The 14,762-nt window shown below is 40.7% G+C and overlaps 1 protein-coding gene across 2 annotated transcripts in view; it reads right to left on the bottom strand.

Moving 5' to 3' along the window:
* Positions 1 to 14,077, bottom strand: part of ino80 (INO80 complex ATPase subunit) — a 29,357-nt gene extending 15,280 nt beyond the window's left edge. The window contains exons 1-27 of one of the 2 annotated variants that reach the window (XM_028397367.1): positions 13,918 to 14,077; positions 12,697 to 12,757; positions 12,300 to 12,491; positions 11,865 to 12,022; positions 11,685 to 11,752; positions 11,219 to 11,365; positions 10,989 to 11,109; positions 10,700 to 10,905; positions 10,563 to 10,616; positions 10,244 to 10,447; positions 9,944 to 10,148; positions 9,802 to 9,869; positions 9,486 to 9,707; positions 9,150 to 9,230; positions 8,647 to 8,742; positions 7,835 to 7,894; positions 7,576 to 7,718; positions 6,802 to 6,886; positions 6,566 to 6,683; positions 6,034 to 6,119; positions 5,012 to 5,179; positions 4,785 to 4,924; positions 4,346 to 4,413; positions 4,111 to 4,204; positions 3,733 to 3,955; positions 1,026 to 1,166; positions 569 to 794 (exon numbers count right to left, since the gene is read on the bottom strand). In XM_028397367.1, the coding sequence (XP_028253168.1) occupies positions 569 to 794; positions 1,026 to 1,166; positions 3,733 to 3,955; positions 4,111 to 4,204; positions 4,346 to 4,413; positions 4,785 to 4,924; positions 5,012 to 5,179; positions 6,034 to 6,119; positions 6,566 to 6,683; positions 6,802 to 6,886; positions 7,576 to 7,718; positions 7,835 to 7,894; positions 8,647 to 8,742; positions 9,150 to 9,230; positions 9,486 to 9,707; positions 9,802 to 9,869; positions 9,944 to 10,148; positions 10,244 to 10,447; positions 10,563 to 10,616; positions 10,700 to 10,905; positions 10,989 to 11,109; positions 11,219 to 11,365; positions 11,685 to 11,752; positions 11,865 to 12,022; positions 12,300 to 12,451 (3,334 nt within the window). In that variant the 5' untranslated portion in view covers positions 12,452 to 12,491; positions 12,697 to 12,757; positions 13,918 to 14,077. Of the gene's footprint in view, positions 1 to 568; positions 795 to 1,025; positions 1,167 to 3,732; positions 3,956 to 4,110; positions 4,205 to 4,345; positions 4,414 to 4,784; positions 4,925 to 5,011; positions 5,180 to 6,033; positions 6,120 to 6,565; positions 6,684 to 6,801; positions 6,887 to 7,575; positions 7,719 to 7,834; positions 7,895 to 8,646; positions 8,743 to 9,149; positions 9,231 to 9,485; positions 9,708 to 9,801; positions 9,870 to 9,943; positions 10,149 to 10,243; positions 10,448 to 10,562; positions 10,617 to 10,699; positions 10,906 to 10,988; positions 11,110 to 11,218; positions 11,366 to 11,684; positions 11,753 to 11,864; positions 12,023 to 12,299; positions 12,492 to 12,696; positions 12,758 to 13,786 lie in introns of both variants that reach the window. The other variant, XM_028397366.1, reaches the window with a different exon arrangement.
* Positions 14,078 to 14,762: the final 685 nt, after the last annotated feature.

The following is a 14,762-nucleotide window of genomic DNA, read 5'->3' as shown; positions in this document are numbered from 1 at the left end:
GTTGGGAACCTTCAATAAAACAAAAAGATACATGACACAGACGGTTTATCATAAGCACAGGGGTTGAGCAGGCCAGTGAGAACGGACATGTTGTCTGGAAAAAGGTAATGGCCTCTCTCACCCTGCACATCCATCAGTCATGTGAGAAACAGCTACTGGTAAGCTGACAATTACACATAATCCTGCATCCACACCTTATGGCTAAACTGCTGTTATGTGTGGATCTGAGTGAACCTCTGCACAACCCCTTTATCTTGCAGTTGTGTTAGATTATAAGGGGTTAGTAACTTGACAGGACGTTCCCACAGGCCCCTGTGTCGCCATTCATTACAAAACTGGATATCCATCAGATGATAACAGTCAAAAACAAATGATCATAAAACAGGCTATGAGTTATACTGTTGTCCACCAATCTTTAGCAAGAATTTCTCTCTTGTTTCAAGGCTATGCAGACTGCTGCTCTGAGCTTAATGTTGGTATTTTGAGCTACAGTAAAGCTGAGCACTTACTGCATGCAATAACTGCCCGCTAAAAAGAAAAATAGCACTCAAACACACGCAGCCCTTACCGGGTATCCGAATGTAGGACCATCCATGGCGAGGGTAAAGGGCCATCACACCCCCAGGGCATTGTGGATGGAAGGTGTTAGCTCTCGTACGCCAATCTGAGGCAAGTTCAGGGGAGCCGTGCAGAAAGCACTGTTTGAAGATTATGCCTCCACCGCTGCGTGTCACCCGCCACTCATATTCAGCACTGCGATCAGCACAATAACGCTCCATGGGAACGGCTGTCACCTAGGAAACAAAAGATAATGTGTGATGGATGAGAACAAGTCACAAATACAGTATGCTGACACATGCAGGGTTTTTTGTTAGTGGGGCAGAGGAAGCCTAACAGCCTATCTGTTTTATTACACAGATAAGAGTTTCTCATTGTTAAAAGCCCACTAAAGCAGTGTTTCCACATTTCACTTCCACCTGTGCCTATCTTACATGCAGAGCACTGTGTCGTTGTCATGCACATACCCTGGGTGTGGCAGCGAGAAGGAACTTAGGTGGCAGTGTGGGCCGGCAGGATCGGAGAGTAGAGGTAGCAGAGTTTCTGCTGTAGATTCTCACATCTGTATGACCCACCATGCCAGGACAGGAGGCTGTGAACACCAAATCCTAAAAAAACAAAAAAAAACAACGCAATTTCCTCATTGTGGGACAAATAAAGGTTAACCTAATTGAAGTTACATTTATGAATGTATTCATTCTTGCATTGAACTGTGTAAAAATACATCTGTAAAAAGCAAGCAAAGCAAAACTGAAAGAAACTAATTAGAGCAAACAAAGGTTACCCAGTTCAGTGCTCATGTTTTTTATACAAACCACTTTGGCTGTATATTCCCAAATTGTTATGTAACATTTCAGCTAAACTGTTATATAAAATGTATGATTACTGCAGCTTATATGATTTAAACTGCATAGGATAAATTGGTTTGCTTGATCGTGTAATCTTATATTTGGGCAAATACATTCATTTGGCCAAAGGCTGTGGCTTTAGTGATAATGGGCATATAAGGCAGTGGTGATGTGTGTTACTGTGGGAGGTGTGTGAGACATTGTGGTTAAACAGTGCCATCTAAAGGCTGGTTGACAAGTGTGATTTCTTTTTTCAGGCAAAACTCATTACTTGACAACAAAAATGCACCGAATCCATTTTGTAAGTCAAATATAGAGCTATTATAATGTATTTTTTTATGTCATTAGTAATCTCTTTATAAATGTTCACTGAACAGTTGGTACCAATGCACCTTAAAGGTAGAGTACACCTTCAAATTTTCATTTCAATTTTCATATTCATTTTGGCCTTTCATTAAATATATTAATTTAATATTCTAGATTATTAATGACTTTTGGTAGCTGGGAGTAGTTTAGCTGAGAATCGTTCCAACATAAAAATCATTTATGACAAGGTCTGTGGATTTTCTTAAGTAAGTAGGTCATGGTTTCTGGAAAGAGACATGGCTATTGCATTTTTCAGTTGTGTTTTTTGGCACTTTAAACAGTGCAAGTCCCATTTACTACAATTTTACTGGAGAGAAGACAGAATTCTCTCCAGATCAAAAATATCAATATGATTTGTGATCCTTAATTGTTTGAGCGGCCTGTGTGGGAGCTGGATAGATTATAATGAGGTATGATGTAAAGATGAAAAATGTGGTGTGGAAATGTTGCATACAACAACATAAAAGCAGTACCTGCAGTACATTTGGTATGACATACACTATATAGCAACTTTAAACATATACAGTACATACAGCTGCTTCCTACTGGGACACACAGATAGAGACCGATGCAGAGACAGAGTCAATTTGTTGCAGTACCCAACTGTTTTAAGGATATAATTAAGGGCATAATGGTATTCAGAGTTGCCTTGTTCTCTGCAGGAGCAGCAGGAAAAGTGCAATACTGACCACACTATTGAATACACAGCCAGAGAGAGGGAGAGAGAGAGATTAGCCAAGCAGAGAGAAGTGGCACTGTGCGCCAGCAGTGCTTCAGAAGAAGAATGTGGAGCTGAAAGAAGTTGTGGGAATAAGTGATTTCTATGAGCTCAAGTGGGAGTCAGGGGTCAGTTTGGTCCTATTATTGTACACATACTGTACAGTATTAAGCATCCAGGTGTCTGCATGTTTCAGTTTCCTGCTTATATTTGCCTCTTGTATTTTTCAACTTGTTCCATAAGCTGCTCAAGGGGGGGAACCTAAGATGGGAGGCAGCTGCCTAAGTCAGTGTGATGAGGTCAGGAGAGGAACAAGAAGATGGAATTACCCCAACAGCAGTTTATTCCTGAGTGGTTTCCACCCAGCAGGTTAGAACTGGTGGAGGTGGAAATATGATATAATACATTTCTATCAATAGTTACATCTTTGCTGGGGGAACTATTTGATCAGATGTGTATTAATGCATTTAGCTAAGCAGAATGGCTGAAATACTTTCTATATTTAAATTGGCACCTGCACAATGTCAAATGTCTCCCTTTCTCACTATTACATTTACATAATGCCAAATAATACAAAAATCTCAAGAAATATTTTCTGTCTCATCAAACCTTGTGACAGCTGCAAAATCCAACATTTACCGAGCCTTCAATGTATTTGACGGAACAATAACAAAGTACCACTTGCTTCTACATTTTACAACAGACCACCAGGGTCTTTAAAACAATCGACACTGCCCGTCTTGAAGGAACAGTAAGAATTACAACCGCTTTCAGAACTCACCATGAATAAACAAGACTTTTTCCATGTGTTACTCAAAAGGCTGTTGGAGCTCATTTGTCCTTTTATCTCCTTTCAGATTTTGTGCCATAAAAAGGTGTTAGAAAAATCCCTAGATCTTTCCCTTCACATGTCTGATAGTAGAGCAGAGATAGCTGCTGGTCTGCACAGGCCCTTGAGACACATACAGAGGGGGAAGTCTACATTATTGGGTCACCGGGCTACAGAGAGATTAGGTTCCACACTGTATCCCAGAGGAGGGAGAGGAAGCCTGGGGCAGAGAGCATGATGTGTGGTCAAACACTGACCGATGCTCTGGGGAAAATTTCAGCATTGTCAGCAGCACATGCCTCCCTACTGATGTTTCACATTTCTGTCACACATTAATGTGTACTGCAGATGGCTACTCATGATTTACTTGCACACATATTTTGTGTGTGTGTGTGTGTGAGTGTCTTTCTCACCTGCAGGACAGGACTGGTGGGCCTGTTGGGGAAGGCGGTGGGTTTGTTCAGCCACAGAATCAGGTCCTTGCGAGACAAACACTTGATCCTAGGCTGTAACGTCTCTGTTTCTCTGTGGCCCTTCCCTTCTCTGGCTAACTCCTGACCCTCTTCTTCATGGTCAAACAGGCGTTGACAGTGGAGCCTGTATGCAGCTTTCATGGACAGAAAAAGGGCTAACCACCTGAAAAAAGAAACATGCAATTATATTTTTGCAGAAATATGTGGTAAAGAATTTTGCCATCAACAGAAATGCCAAGGGACTCAAAGTGCATTGGGTGTAGTCTCTTGATCCACAAATCATCTCATATTATCTTAAGATAAAAACTTCATGCCCACCTCACTAAGATGCCTTGCAGCATAAGATTGGACAACTCAGCTGGTGACACGTCAATAAAGCGCAAGAAGGAGAAACAGCTTCCTTTGTCATCGCCTGAAATGGTAAAAACAGAATACTAAACAAAAAAAGGCAGAAATAAACAGCCAAGACAGGAAGGAATGAAGAGTGAAACTGAGGTTTAAATGTCTTTGTGAGCTTTGTGCATTGTGGGATCAAAGCAAAATCTGAGCTCACCTTTTCTGTGAAAAAGAGACTGTTGGATGTGATTTGGAGAGAAAGGAGACAACAACACTCTCAGCAATCTAGAGGAATACAAGGAAAGAAAGACCAGGTTATACCACAAACTGTTAGGCACAGCAAGAGAGACTGAATTTGGAATGATTATTTGATCTCACTCCTACGCCCAAAATTCCTACATTTATGGCTATAATAGCCCTTTGTGGAGGAAAAAATCTGCAAATGTCCACAAGAACAAAGATTTGCTGAGACAAAATGCTGACACATTTAACATTATTTCCACAGTAATTTCAAACATAAACATAATCCTATTCAAAACGATATCAGTAGAAACTTTGTAGAAACGTTTATCATAGAAATTCAGCATGTATTAGTGATAATCTAGTAGTGTATATAGTAAGTATATCTGTGAACATTTATGTGCTGAGGAACCTACTTGTTTTTGGCCTGGTTTTGTGCAGAGGTATGGAGGAGGCCATGAAGGTAAAGGAACTTGGACATGATGTAAGGCTTGAGGGACATGTGGAAAGGAGAGCGAGTCTCCTGACGTTCAAACAGGTCAGGGTGGTTACAGACCTACACACAAACAAACATGTTTACAATTAATAAAACTGTTGGTTTTGTTTTGGTGAATGGTAGTTAAAGAAGGGCCACTGCTGCTACCTTCCTAAACTGCATGACCAGGTTCATGAGGGAGGAGGTGGTGCTATGTGCCTGCTGGGCTGTGCCCATTGAGGACTGCAGCAGATCCTCGATAGAGATCTTGTTCCTCAGAGCCTTGTAAAGCAACCTCTGGCGGGACGTCAGCTGGCAGTAGGTCAGAATTTCAATCTGCACAGAGAGAGAAGAGCAGGTATATTTTACTGAAAACGTTTTACAATTATTAGTTTTACTATTATTATTCCACTGGTTGATGGAAAACTGAGAAAAGTACAGATCCATAGAAAAGTTTGCGAAAGTAAAGTCTCTGAACAAAAAGATGTGTTTTAGATATTTTTTGTTATGCTGTGGCCTCATTAGAACACCCACAGTGTTTCCACATGGGGCTTAACCAACACTAAATTTATGGGTACTGATTTCATGCCCAGCTTGACCAACATTCTTCACACACCAACATGTTTTATCATGTGTCACACTCTGATGAAAGCAGTGAAACTGAACAGCAACAATCCCTAAAAACCCAATCATGAACTGTGAGTGAACTTTACCAGTTAGCAAGAGAAACCAACAAGAGTGGAGATGTAAAGGAAGCGGGATGGCAGGGGTGCATGTGGGTGCAGAGGAAAGTGAAAAAGACAGATGTAGGGGAGTGGTGAACTCTGCCATTTCTCTGACTGCGTATGGAGACTCCCACAGTGGATGAGTGAATATGTGTGCGCCGCCTGTGACAGCAGGAGACCCAGAGCCCAACATCTGTCAGGAGGATCAGCCAGCACAAGCCTCCCTCACAGTCTTATTACAACACTTTGTGTCAATGAGGTGTAGAAGAAGATAGATGAAGGAGGGGTGTAGTGTCAATCAAGACACAAAAGCAATGTGTGTCTTGTCATTAGCAAAACATGGGATTCATTTACAAAAAAAATGCTGGAGTTTCAAACAAAATCCAAACAAACTTCTTATGCCAACCTTTGAAATACTGTTCCTCTTTTTTTCCTTTGGGAAACTATAAGTAATGAAGTTCATACCTTGTCTGAGAGCTCATTTTCCACATCCTTCTTGATCCTGCGCAGCATGAATGGCTTTAGGATCATGTGCAATCTAGAAAGTTGGTCTGAAAAAAACAAAAATAAAAAAAATCATGTATAACATTTTACCAGCAACAATGAACAGGGACCCAGATTATAAATATAAACCCCACTGTCAGAAAAATTAGGATTTGTAAAACGTAATAAAAAATAAATAAATTATTGGGTCACATATTTATGCACTACGTTGCATATATGTTAAAATGTGTCAATGTAAAATTCCAGATAATCTCAGCATCTACAGTACATATGTAAAAGACTCAGAGAATGCAGAAAAATCTCGGAGCAAAGTTGAAAACTATCACTGAATGTGATCCTCAGGCCCTCGGGCAGCAATGCATTAAAAACAGAAACACTTTGGAAAACCAGTGCCTGATTCCTGAAAACATTACTGTATCCACAAATTCTTGAAATCAAAATTAAAACAAACAAAAACAAATGTCTGGGCCTGGACATTATTGTTTGTACTCACTCTCATCGATGGCTGACTTGTTTTCAGCATGGCTCTCTATGTCCTTGGAGAACCACTCGTTAAACTCTTCATGGGAATCAAACAATGTAGGCATAATGAAGTGTAGCAGGGCCCACAGCTGAGGGACAGTAATAACATGCAGTTGTCATCAGCTCAGAATCACACACACATAAAAACACACTTGCCAACACATACACAATGACGTGCCCATGCACACACACACACACACAGCTCACCTCAGCCATTGTGTTCTGGATAGGCGTCCCAGTTAGCAACAGTCTGTTTCGACACTGAAACTGCAACAGGATTTTCCACCGAACACTGAAAACAGACAGTACTTATGTTCGTTATCTAGTCTACGAATTTATCTTTCTTTCTCGCTTTCTCTCTTTATCTGTTCACAGTAATTATGTTTTTAGAATGAAACCTAAAAACACAAATCAGTGTAATGGGTTTGTAGATTTTGGCTAATGTCCAATAGAAGTCAAGAAATTACACATTATCATGCAGCTGCTCTGCATATTCAGGCTGATATATTACAAACTATGTTCACCTAACGTTTCTGAAAAGCATAACAAAATGATAAAAAGTGTGTCCTGCAGGACTCTTTGTCATGTCAGTACTACAGTTCATTTATATCTGTTGATGCTCTCCTTTATACAGGTCATAGTCATTTCCAAGAGTTTAAATTGAGGCAACTGGACTCAAGGATTGTTTTGTTGTGAAGATGTTTCGTCACTCCCCGTAGTATTCAGCAGAACTTTTGAAATGTCTTCAAAAAACAATCCTTGAGTCCAGTTGCCTTGATTTAAACTCTTGAAAAAATACCGTTCATTTACTTTTTATTGTTGTAACAAGAACTTACAATTAGAATAATAGCATAGATATTGTAAAGCAGCTGAAAGTCCTCTGAAGACTGGAGGACAACACAATGATGTAAAAAAAAGCAAAGTTACAGGGCCGAGTTCTGAAAATGACCTCAAAACTCTACTGGGATTACAATGCTTTACCTGCTGCTGCTTTTCAGTGCCTGAGCCTCGTCCAGGACCATGTACTGCCACTTGACTCTCTGAAAGTACTTGACATCTTGGACCACCAGCTGGTAACTTGTGATCACCACGTGGAATGGTGCATTTTGTGTGTAAAGAGTTTTCTATACACAAATTCAGAGGAGAGATGGGCGAGAGAAACAGGAGAAGTGCATCTTCACAAATGATTATCTTTAAGTCAAGTGTTTACGTTCATGTGAAATTTCAAATTTGTCTTTACCTGACTCCAAAATTTTCGAATTACTTTGCGATCGTGAGGGTTTCCCCAGTATGGCAACACCTGTTGAACACACCAGTAATAATAAAGTTTCATAAGCGGCGTGAGCCGTTTCATTTTCAAGCTTCACAAAACCCGTACAGCTACACTCCCTGAACAACAGAGCCACAATGATGTTCTCAGAGGAAACATTTAAGCATAGTGTCACGTATGAATCACCATTTGACTTGCTGATATAGCATGCTATGTGAAAAGATTTACACATCATTACATCACTCATCACAAGCTGGTTTTCTATTGTTTTCGGTCAGTCTTGCTTTGAGTGGTCAGGAAGCTTATCTTCAAATTTGTAATAGGGTCTTTTCACACCTCATTAGCAAAACAAACTCGGATTGATTTATTTCCAAACTATCTGAGAAAACAGACATAGCAGAATGTTGAAAACAACAAAGAGCTATGTTTATAAAGTGTGTGTGTATGTGTTTGTTCTTAAGCATGCTGGCATATTGATATGTTTGATAATGATTTTTTAGCCTACACACCGGCCTGTCAAAGGGCAGTTAAGGCATGCAGAGACTTTCTGAGAACAGAAACAAAAGTTTAAATAACTTTGTAGCAGAGCTACAATACTGCCCCCTACTGGATAGCTATAGACATATCTCTGATTTCAGAGTGTCTGCTCTCAAAGAATTTCACACAGAGAGAGGATGAGAGAAACACCCAGCAACAGAGATGAAAGTGCTGGGATTCTTTTAGGCATGTGTCTGCAGATGTTTCCATTAGTGTACTCAATCAACTGAGTTATGGATTCTCACCTTAAATTTGGGCACAAAGCGGCTGAACTCCTGATGCCAGTTGTTAAGTGTGGACGCTGGGGAGATGATCAGAAATGGACCCCAGATGTTGTCCCTCTGTAGATAAACAGAAAAGAGAAAATAACATCATCTGCGGCAACAAGTCGTCTGTGTGTGTGTGTGAGCAGGCAGGAAACCCAGGAGGAACCCAGCATGCATCTTCCTGTGCCAGTTGACTGAAAAGATCACATTTTCCCCTGAATTCCACTTGTTTCCCCTTTGGAGCTACATGAGATAAAGAGCTGGCAAATCACCCATTACAGCAATGAAATGAATCATATGACTCATAATGAAATGTGGCACCTGCAAAATGCCAGATGCTAGGGGATCTTTAAAGGATGCAGGTGCACAAAAAGCTGCTTATTAACTGTTTTCACAAGTCAAAACAATAGTAAAGATTATTCCACAGCATGCTTTTGAATTGTGTTGCGAACGAAACCTTTTGGCCCAGTCCTTTGTCTCACCTCTGCTAGATGAGCCAACAGGGCGATACTCTGTACGGTCTTTCCCAGTCCCATTTCATCTGCCAGGATTCCATTGATTCCCTGCAGAATGAAGAAAACAAACGGAAAAATAAATCATTCTATCAGGATGAATAACAACAACATATTTTGGAATCATGTACATGTGTTAATGAATGTAAAATGGGGAAATTGTTTTGTTTAATGCTGACCACACAAAATGCTGACCAGAAATGAGAACAATGTGTTATGATAGTGGCTGACCACAAAAAAGCACATATTGAACATGACCTAAACAAAAGTTCTTCCTTGGAAATCAGACACCTCAGACATTAGTACCTGTTCATAGAGGTTGGCCAGCCAGTTCATGCCTTTCAGCTGGTAACCCTTGAGTTTTCCGTTGAAGATGGTGGGCTGAGGAATGTCTTCACCTGCATGAATGGACGGGTTTGAAAGGCTGTAGCTTTCTCCAAAGCCGGAGCCAATGCCAAAGGACAGGCTACCAGCTGCATGTTGAGATGCGCTGCGACTGTCTTTAGCCTCCTCATCAAACATTCGTGTCTACATGAGGGGGACATGGAGATTAGCCAGAGCCTGGATGGGGTAATGCGTGTGCAATAAGTGCATCTACAATGTTGTGCCTGCATCTGCTTACTCTCTCTTGATGAATCTGGTAGGCGTCTTTGGCATTCCTCAAAGCCTGGGATTTGTAGTATTCACTATCTGCAATCATAACAGAAGTGTCAATGATCAATACTGAGTTTCAAATTTCTCCTGTAGGAGTAAGACTTGCATACCATAGTCCTCCTGTCCCATGTTGACCATCACTCCTCCTCCAATGTCTATCTGTCTCTGGGCTGCAGTGTCTTCAAGCTTTTTCAGAATTTCCTCCTGAGCCGCATCTCCACCTGAACCCCCCACACTGGCTTTGCCACTCATAAAATGAGCATACAATTCCGTCTGGGTGATGAGGAAATTCAGCTTGCGCTGCTGACGCTTGGCCTGTGAGCAGACAAAGGGAAATTGATCATAACTTTGGATGTACAAACTTTGCATTATAAAGGTCAGCCTTCATTTGAAAAGCCTCTGTTATCCACCTCTCTCATCTCTTCGTCAAGTTTGCGCTGCTCAAGGGCTTCCTTCTCTGCCCTCTTCCTGTGCTCCTTTTCCACTTTGTCATATTTCTTCCAGTACAGCATCATCTCCTTGGTGAGTCGTCGGGCACGGGGTAATGTCTCCTTACAGTTTTTCTGAGCCTGAATAGCAGCACGTCGAACCTCTCGCATGCACTGGTGAGCCAGCTGGATGAAACAAAACAGAAGGTACTCATGTATGATCAAGAAACGAGACTGAGTCAGTAATTTTAAAAAAAAATAAGACAAAACAAGAGAAATAACATCTGTATGCTTTACTCACCTTTTTAGCATTAGTCATCACTAAGTTCTTAGCTGAGGTCTTCTGCTTAAAAGACTGCAAAAATTATTACAATTAGAACTGGTAAACCTTAAAAGGGTATGAATACAAACTGGCCCTCCATCTATAGTAATCTGTACCTTAGGGATCTCCTTCTTGGCAATGGTGAGCCAGACCTTGCGTCGCCGGGCATTCAGCTGCTCAACAGTGAGATGTTTTTTCTTCACCACAGGCAGTGGAGCATCATGGGAAAACTTAGCAAAGATCTTGTTGACATATGGCCGGTCCTCATCCAGAAATTCTCCCTCTCCCCGCTTTTTCTTCTTCTTTACTTTTTTCAGTTTGGCTAAAACAAGACAGCAAACATTCAAGATTTAGTTATGCAGGTTTTTTCCTCTGCTGCTTTGTTGCTGTTATGACTTTTTTTACCTTTGAATTTCTTCTCATCTTTGATTTTCTTTTTCTTTGGGCCTAGAAGGTGACGCTGTTGCTCATAGTAAGGGTCTTGAGTAGACAGAAGTCCAGTGCTGTAGTACTGATATTGGTGGAGCTGCAGGGAAGGTATATGATGGTGACACAACAAGAAGTTAGCTGGTTAGAATTCTAATTATTAGTAGGTTAATAGTAAGTACTGCATGGATTTGTGTGTTCATTTGTACCTCCCGGTCAGTGTAAAATTTGCTCTGATGCTGCCTGGTGAAACGGTGTAGCCTCAGCATGTCATGTAGCTCCTCCCGGGACAAACTGAAGTTAGAGTCATCAGAGTCTGTGTCTGAGTCTGTGGTGTCATCTGTCAAAATGATACTCTGGAAGGGACAGAGGAGCAATATGGAGGGTGATTGAAAATGGTTGTAATAAAGGGGTACAAGTAGAAACACTTTATAAAAGGGGTTGCAACTTAAATTATAACTGTCAGGATCAGGGATGCACCATACAGAAAATTGGCATGTTTCTGATATGCCATTATTGTTCTCCTTTTCGTAGATTGCAATATCTCTATTATACTGGGCATAGCCAGTATTTCATTTTAATGCCAATATCTGCCTGTACCAATGTCTTTCCAGTAACATTGTGCATCCCTAGTCAGAATGGTTAATACAGATGTACATTTCTCAATATAAGTACCTTGAGCCATTTCCTGTTCTTCTTCAGTTTGGAAAAATTGTAGAGGTTTGTTTTATCCACCTTTTGGTCTAAAAAATTTAACCACAGAGAAATACAGCATTATAAGTCAGTATTACAATAAACAGGTATGAATACAATACAATACAATATGTTAAATAAAAGTATCTTTATGTATCTTACCTTTATTTTGCAGAAGCACTCCGTTAAGAGGCTTGCTGTCCACCAACCCATCCCCTTGCTCACACTCCTCAGTCTTCACTGTCAAAGCTGAATGGTGAGTGGAGGGGTCCAGGGATAGTCCTGTCCCCAGTGCACCATCACTGTCATCACTATCATCACTGCAACAACAGAAATATGTAGCAGTAAGTCTAGCCATTCCACCACAAATGCATTTAAGCTTCCCTTTGGACATGAGAGAAGCTGAAAATGTGAAAAGCAGATGTTTGTATATAATATATAAAGCATCAGACAGTATTGACATAAACTCCTGGATGTAATCAAACAGATGAGCACAGGAGGAAATCAAATCATGCAAGCATTTTCACTTTAGTGCATGTTTAGCTACAGTTTGTGTCCAGAAAAACATGCCCACCTTTAACTTCTCAGTATCCATACCTGGTTATATCTCTGCTGAAGATGGAATCAGCCTGGCACAGAAAACTATCCAACTTCAGGGCTCTTTCTAAGCGCTGCAGGTAGAGAGGTTTGGCCAGGCCAGAGATCACTGATGCCCCAACCTCCAGTCGGCCACCCTGCCCTGACGCCATGAGGCACCGACACCTCTGCCCAGTAGGGCAGAAACTTTTACTGGAGAAAAAAAAGGATAGGCAGATGCCTCAAGGTCAGTAAGAGCAGCATAGGGTGCTATGTGATTAGTACAGCTCTACCTAAATCATAGTAAACTAAATGGCATTTGCTGACTTTTGTCATCATTTGCCAACCAACATATTTTCAGCTGGTCTCAGAAATGTGTCTATAATACTGCAAAATACAGGTTATACAGTGAACCTACCTCCGCAGTAATAGATGGCATTTTTCTTGATACCAAGATTAATCAAACAAAGGTGAAAACCCTACAACAAAAGAAACCAAGTCACACACTTATATGTAAATGATATTAATAAAAGGTCATATAGAGAATATAAGAGACAAAACAGGCATTAAATACAGTATATTTTCTAGTTTTATATGCCTCCATATTGTCTGTATCTGCTTAATTTCTGGTACTGATTAAATCAACGTAATTTTCCTAATTTCATTGCTGTTCACATCAAACACAATAACATTCAGCCAAGAAACTACACACTGCGCTCGTATCAGTGAGTTCAGTTTATCAAAAGTATGAATCAATGGCGACATCAACATTCATTCATTTAATTTCTTTGTGTACAGGTTTGTTTACATAACGTACATGTGTTCAGTCAGTTATCCACGTTAATTGCCCATACAGTCACTTGACTATCTGAGAGTTCACTACCTTGCGGAGGTCAGGATGCCAGAATCTAAAATTTAAACAAGACATTTAAATTATCTTGTTTTAAAATCGAAGAATGGTCTATACTTAAATTATTCCAAATAATATGAATCGTTTTTGGGCTAATTCGTAGTTATGCTATTTGTTAGCTAGTAAATCCAAGCTAGCGTTAGCGAGGGGTTGCTAGCTAACCTTCAGAGGTAAACTCTAGCTCTCAAGCTAACGACCGTTAGCCGCTTCTGATTAGAGGTAGTATTGGGTCAAGGAGCTACTATAGACACACTGACAGTTTTCGGGTTTATGTTACCACATGTACCAATTAGGGATGATATTTTGCCTAAAAATCTAGCTTCCCAAACAAGACCACTTCATCCAAACTCCCACTTGTCTAATGTAGCTATTTACACTAACCGTTAGCTAGTTAGCTTATCAAATACTAAGGCGTTTTGACACAGACGTCCTCTCACACATTAATATGAAGTATTCAAATCGGCTCTGTCTCTTTAAGGCCACCACCTCCCTGCCTAAACAATGTATTAAGATATGATATCGGTTTAATGACAATTCTTTAGTTTGCTTGCTGTCACGATGCAGCGACACCAAGGCCCACCGCCCGCGCCTTTCGTACCCTTCTTGCGGACACGAGCAGAGGCTCTGTTGCCTGGTGAACGTATGATCCTCATCTTTTAATTCTTTCTCCCTCCCGGCCATCTTCCCCATTGCTCCTTCGCCATTAACAACCACCATGGAGTCTCTCACCTCGGCCCCGTATGCCCCTTTCAGCCTCTCTCGTCGCTGCTGCCGACTCTCGGTTCTCTGACTCCAAAATGGCGGTTTGAGGCGCCGAGCGAGTCTGTGAGCTTTGAGTCGGCAGCAACAGCAGAGAGGCGGCCACTTTCTGTTACTGAGAGAGGAGAGACACGACGCCATGGCGAGGGTACAGCAAGGAGCAGGCGTTTTAATCAATCGCAGAGAATCGGACGGTAGTCCGACGATATCCAAGATCACTCAACTGAATGAAAAAAATCCACATGTATCTTTCACTAATTAAATGTGTGCTGCGCAACTACGGTGTGTGGCGTTTTGGGGTCTATCTGTTCAAATAATACAAACACATCGATTCATTCCCGATGTCGATTGATAGAGCCTGTTCACTGCGAAGATTACCGAGCTACGTCTTACGTCACCATAAGGGAACTCCGTTTTAGGTAAGGTGAGGCAGCTGGATATCCGCTCAAAAATTAGTTCTGCAGTTCACTTTTAACATATTGACAGCCAATTTCAACTAATTTTATATATATATATATATATATATATATATATATATTTTTTTTTGACTGATAGTATAATGATTATGTGTTGTATGCTAAATTTCAGACTGATGGACCCGACAGGTATTATAAACTCAGTCCTAAAGCTCATATCATTTAGTTTTCTTGACCATGTGCATACGGAAGGCTTACTTGTGAAATGATCCATGAAATGTTACATTTGATTGTTGATGAAGATTCTCAGTCATCCAGGTCATAATACGTAGAAAATGTTACATTGATGTTACATTTGATTACATTAAAACAAGCAATCAGTACATCAAATCTGCCAAG

Source organism: Parambassis ranga, chromosome 24, assembly GCF_900634625.1.
Source record: "Parambassis ranga chromosome 24, fParRan2.1, whole genome shotgun sequence".
Lineage (NCBI taxonomy): Eukaryota > Metazoa > Chordata > Actinopteri > Ambassidae > Parambassis > Parambassis ranga.
The sequence above is the reverse complement of the archived record's forward strand: the minus strand, read 5'-3'. Positions and strand labels throughout refer to the sequence as shown.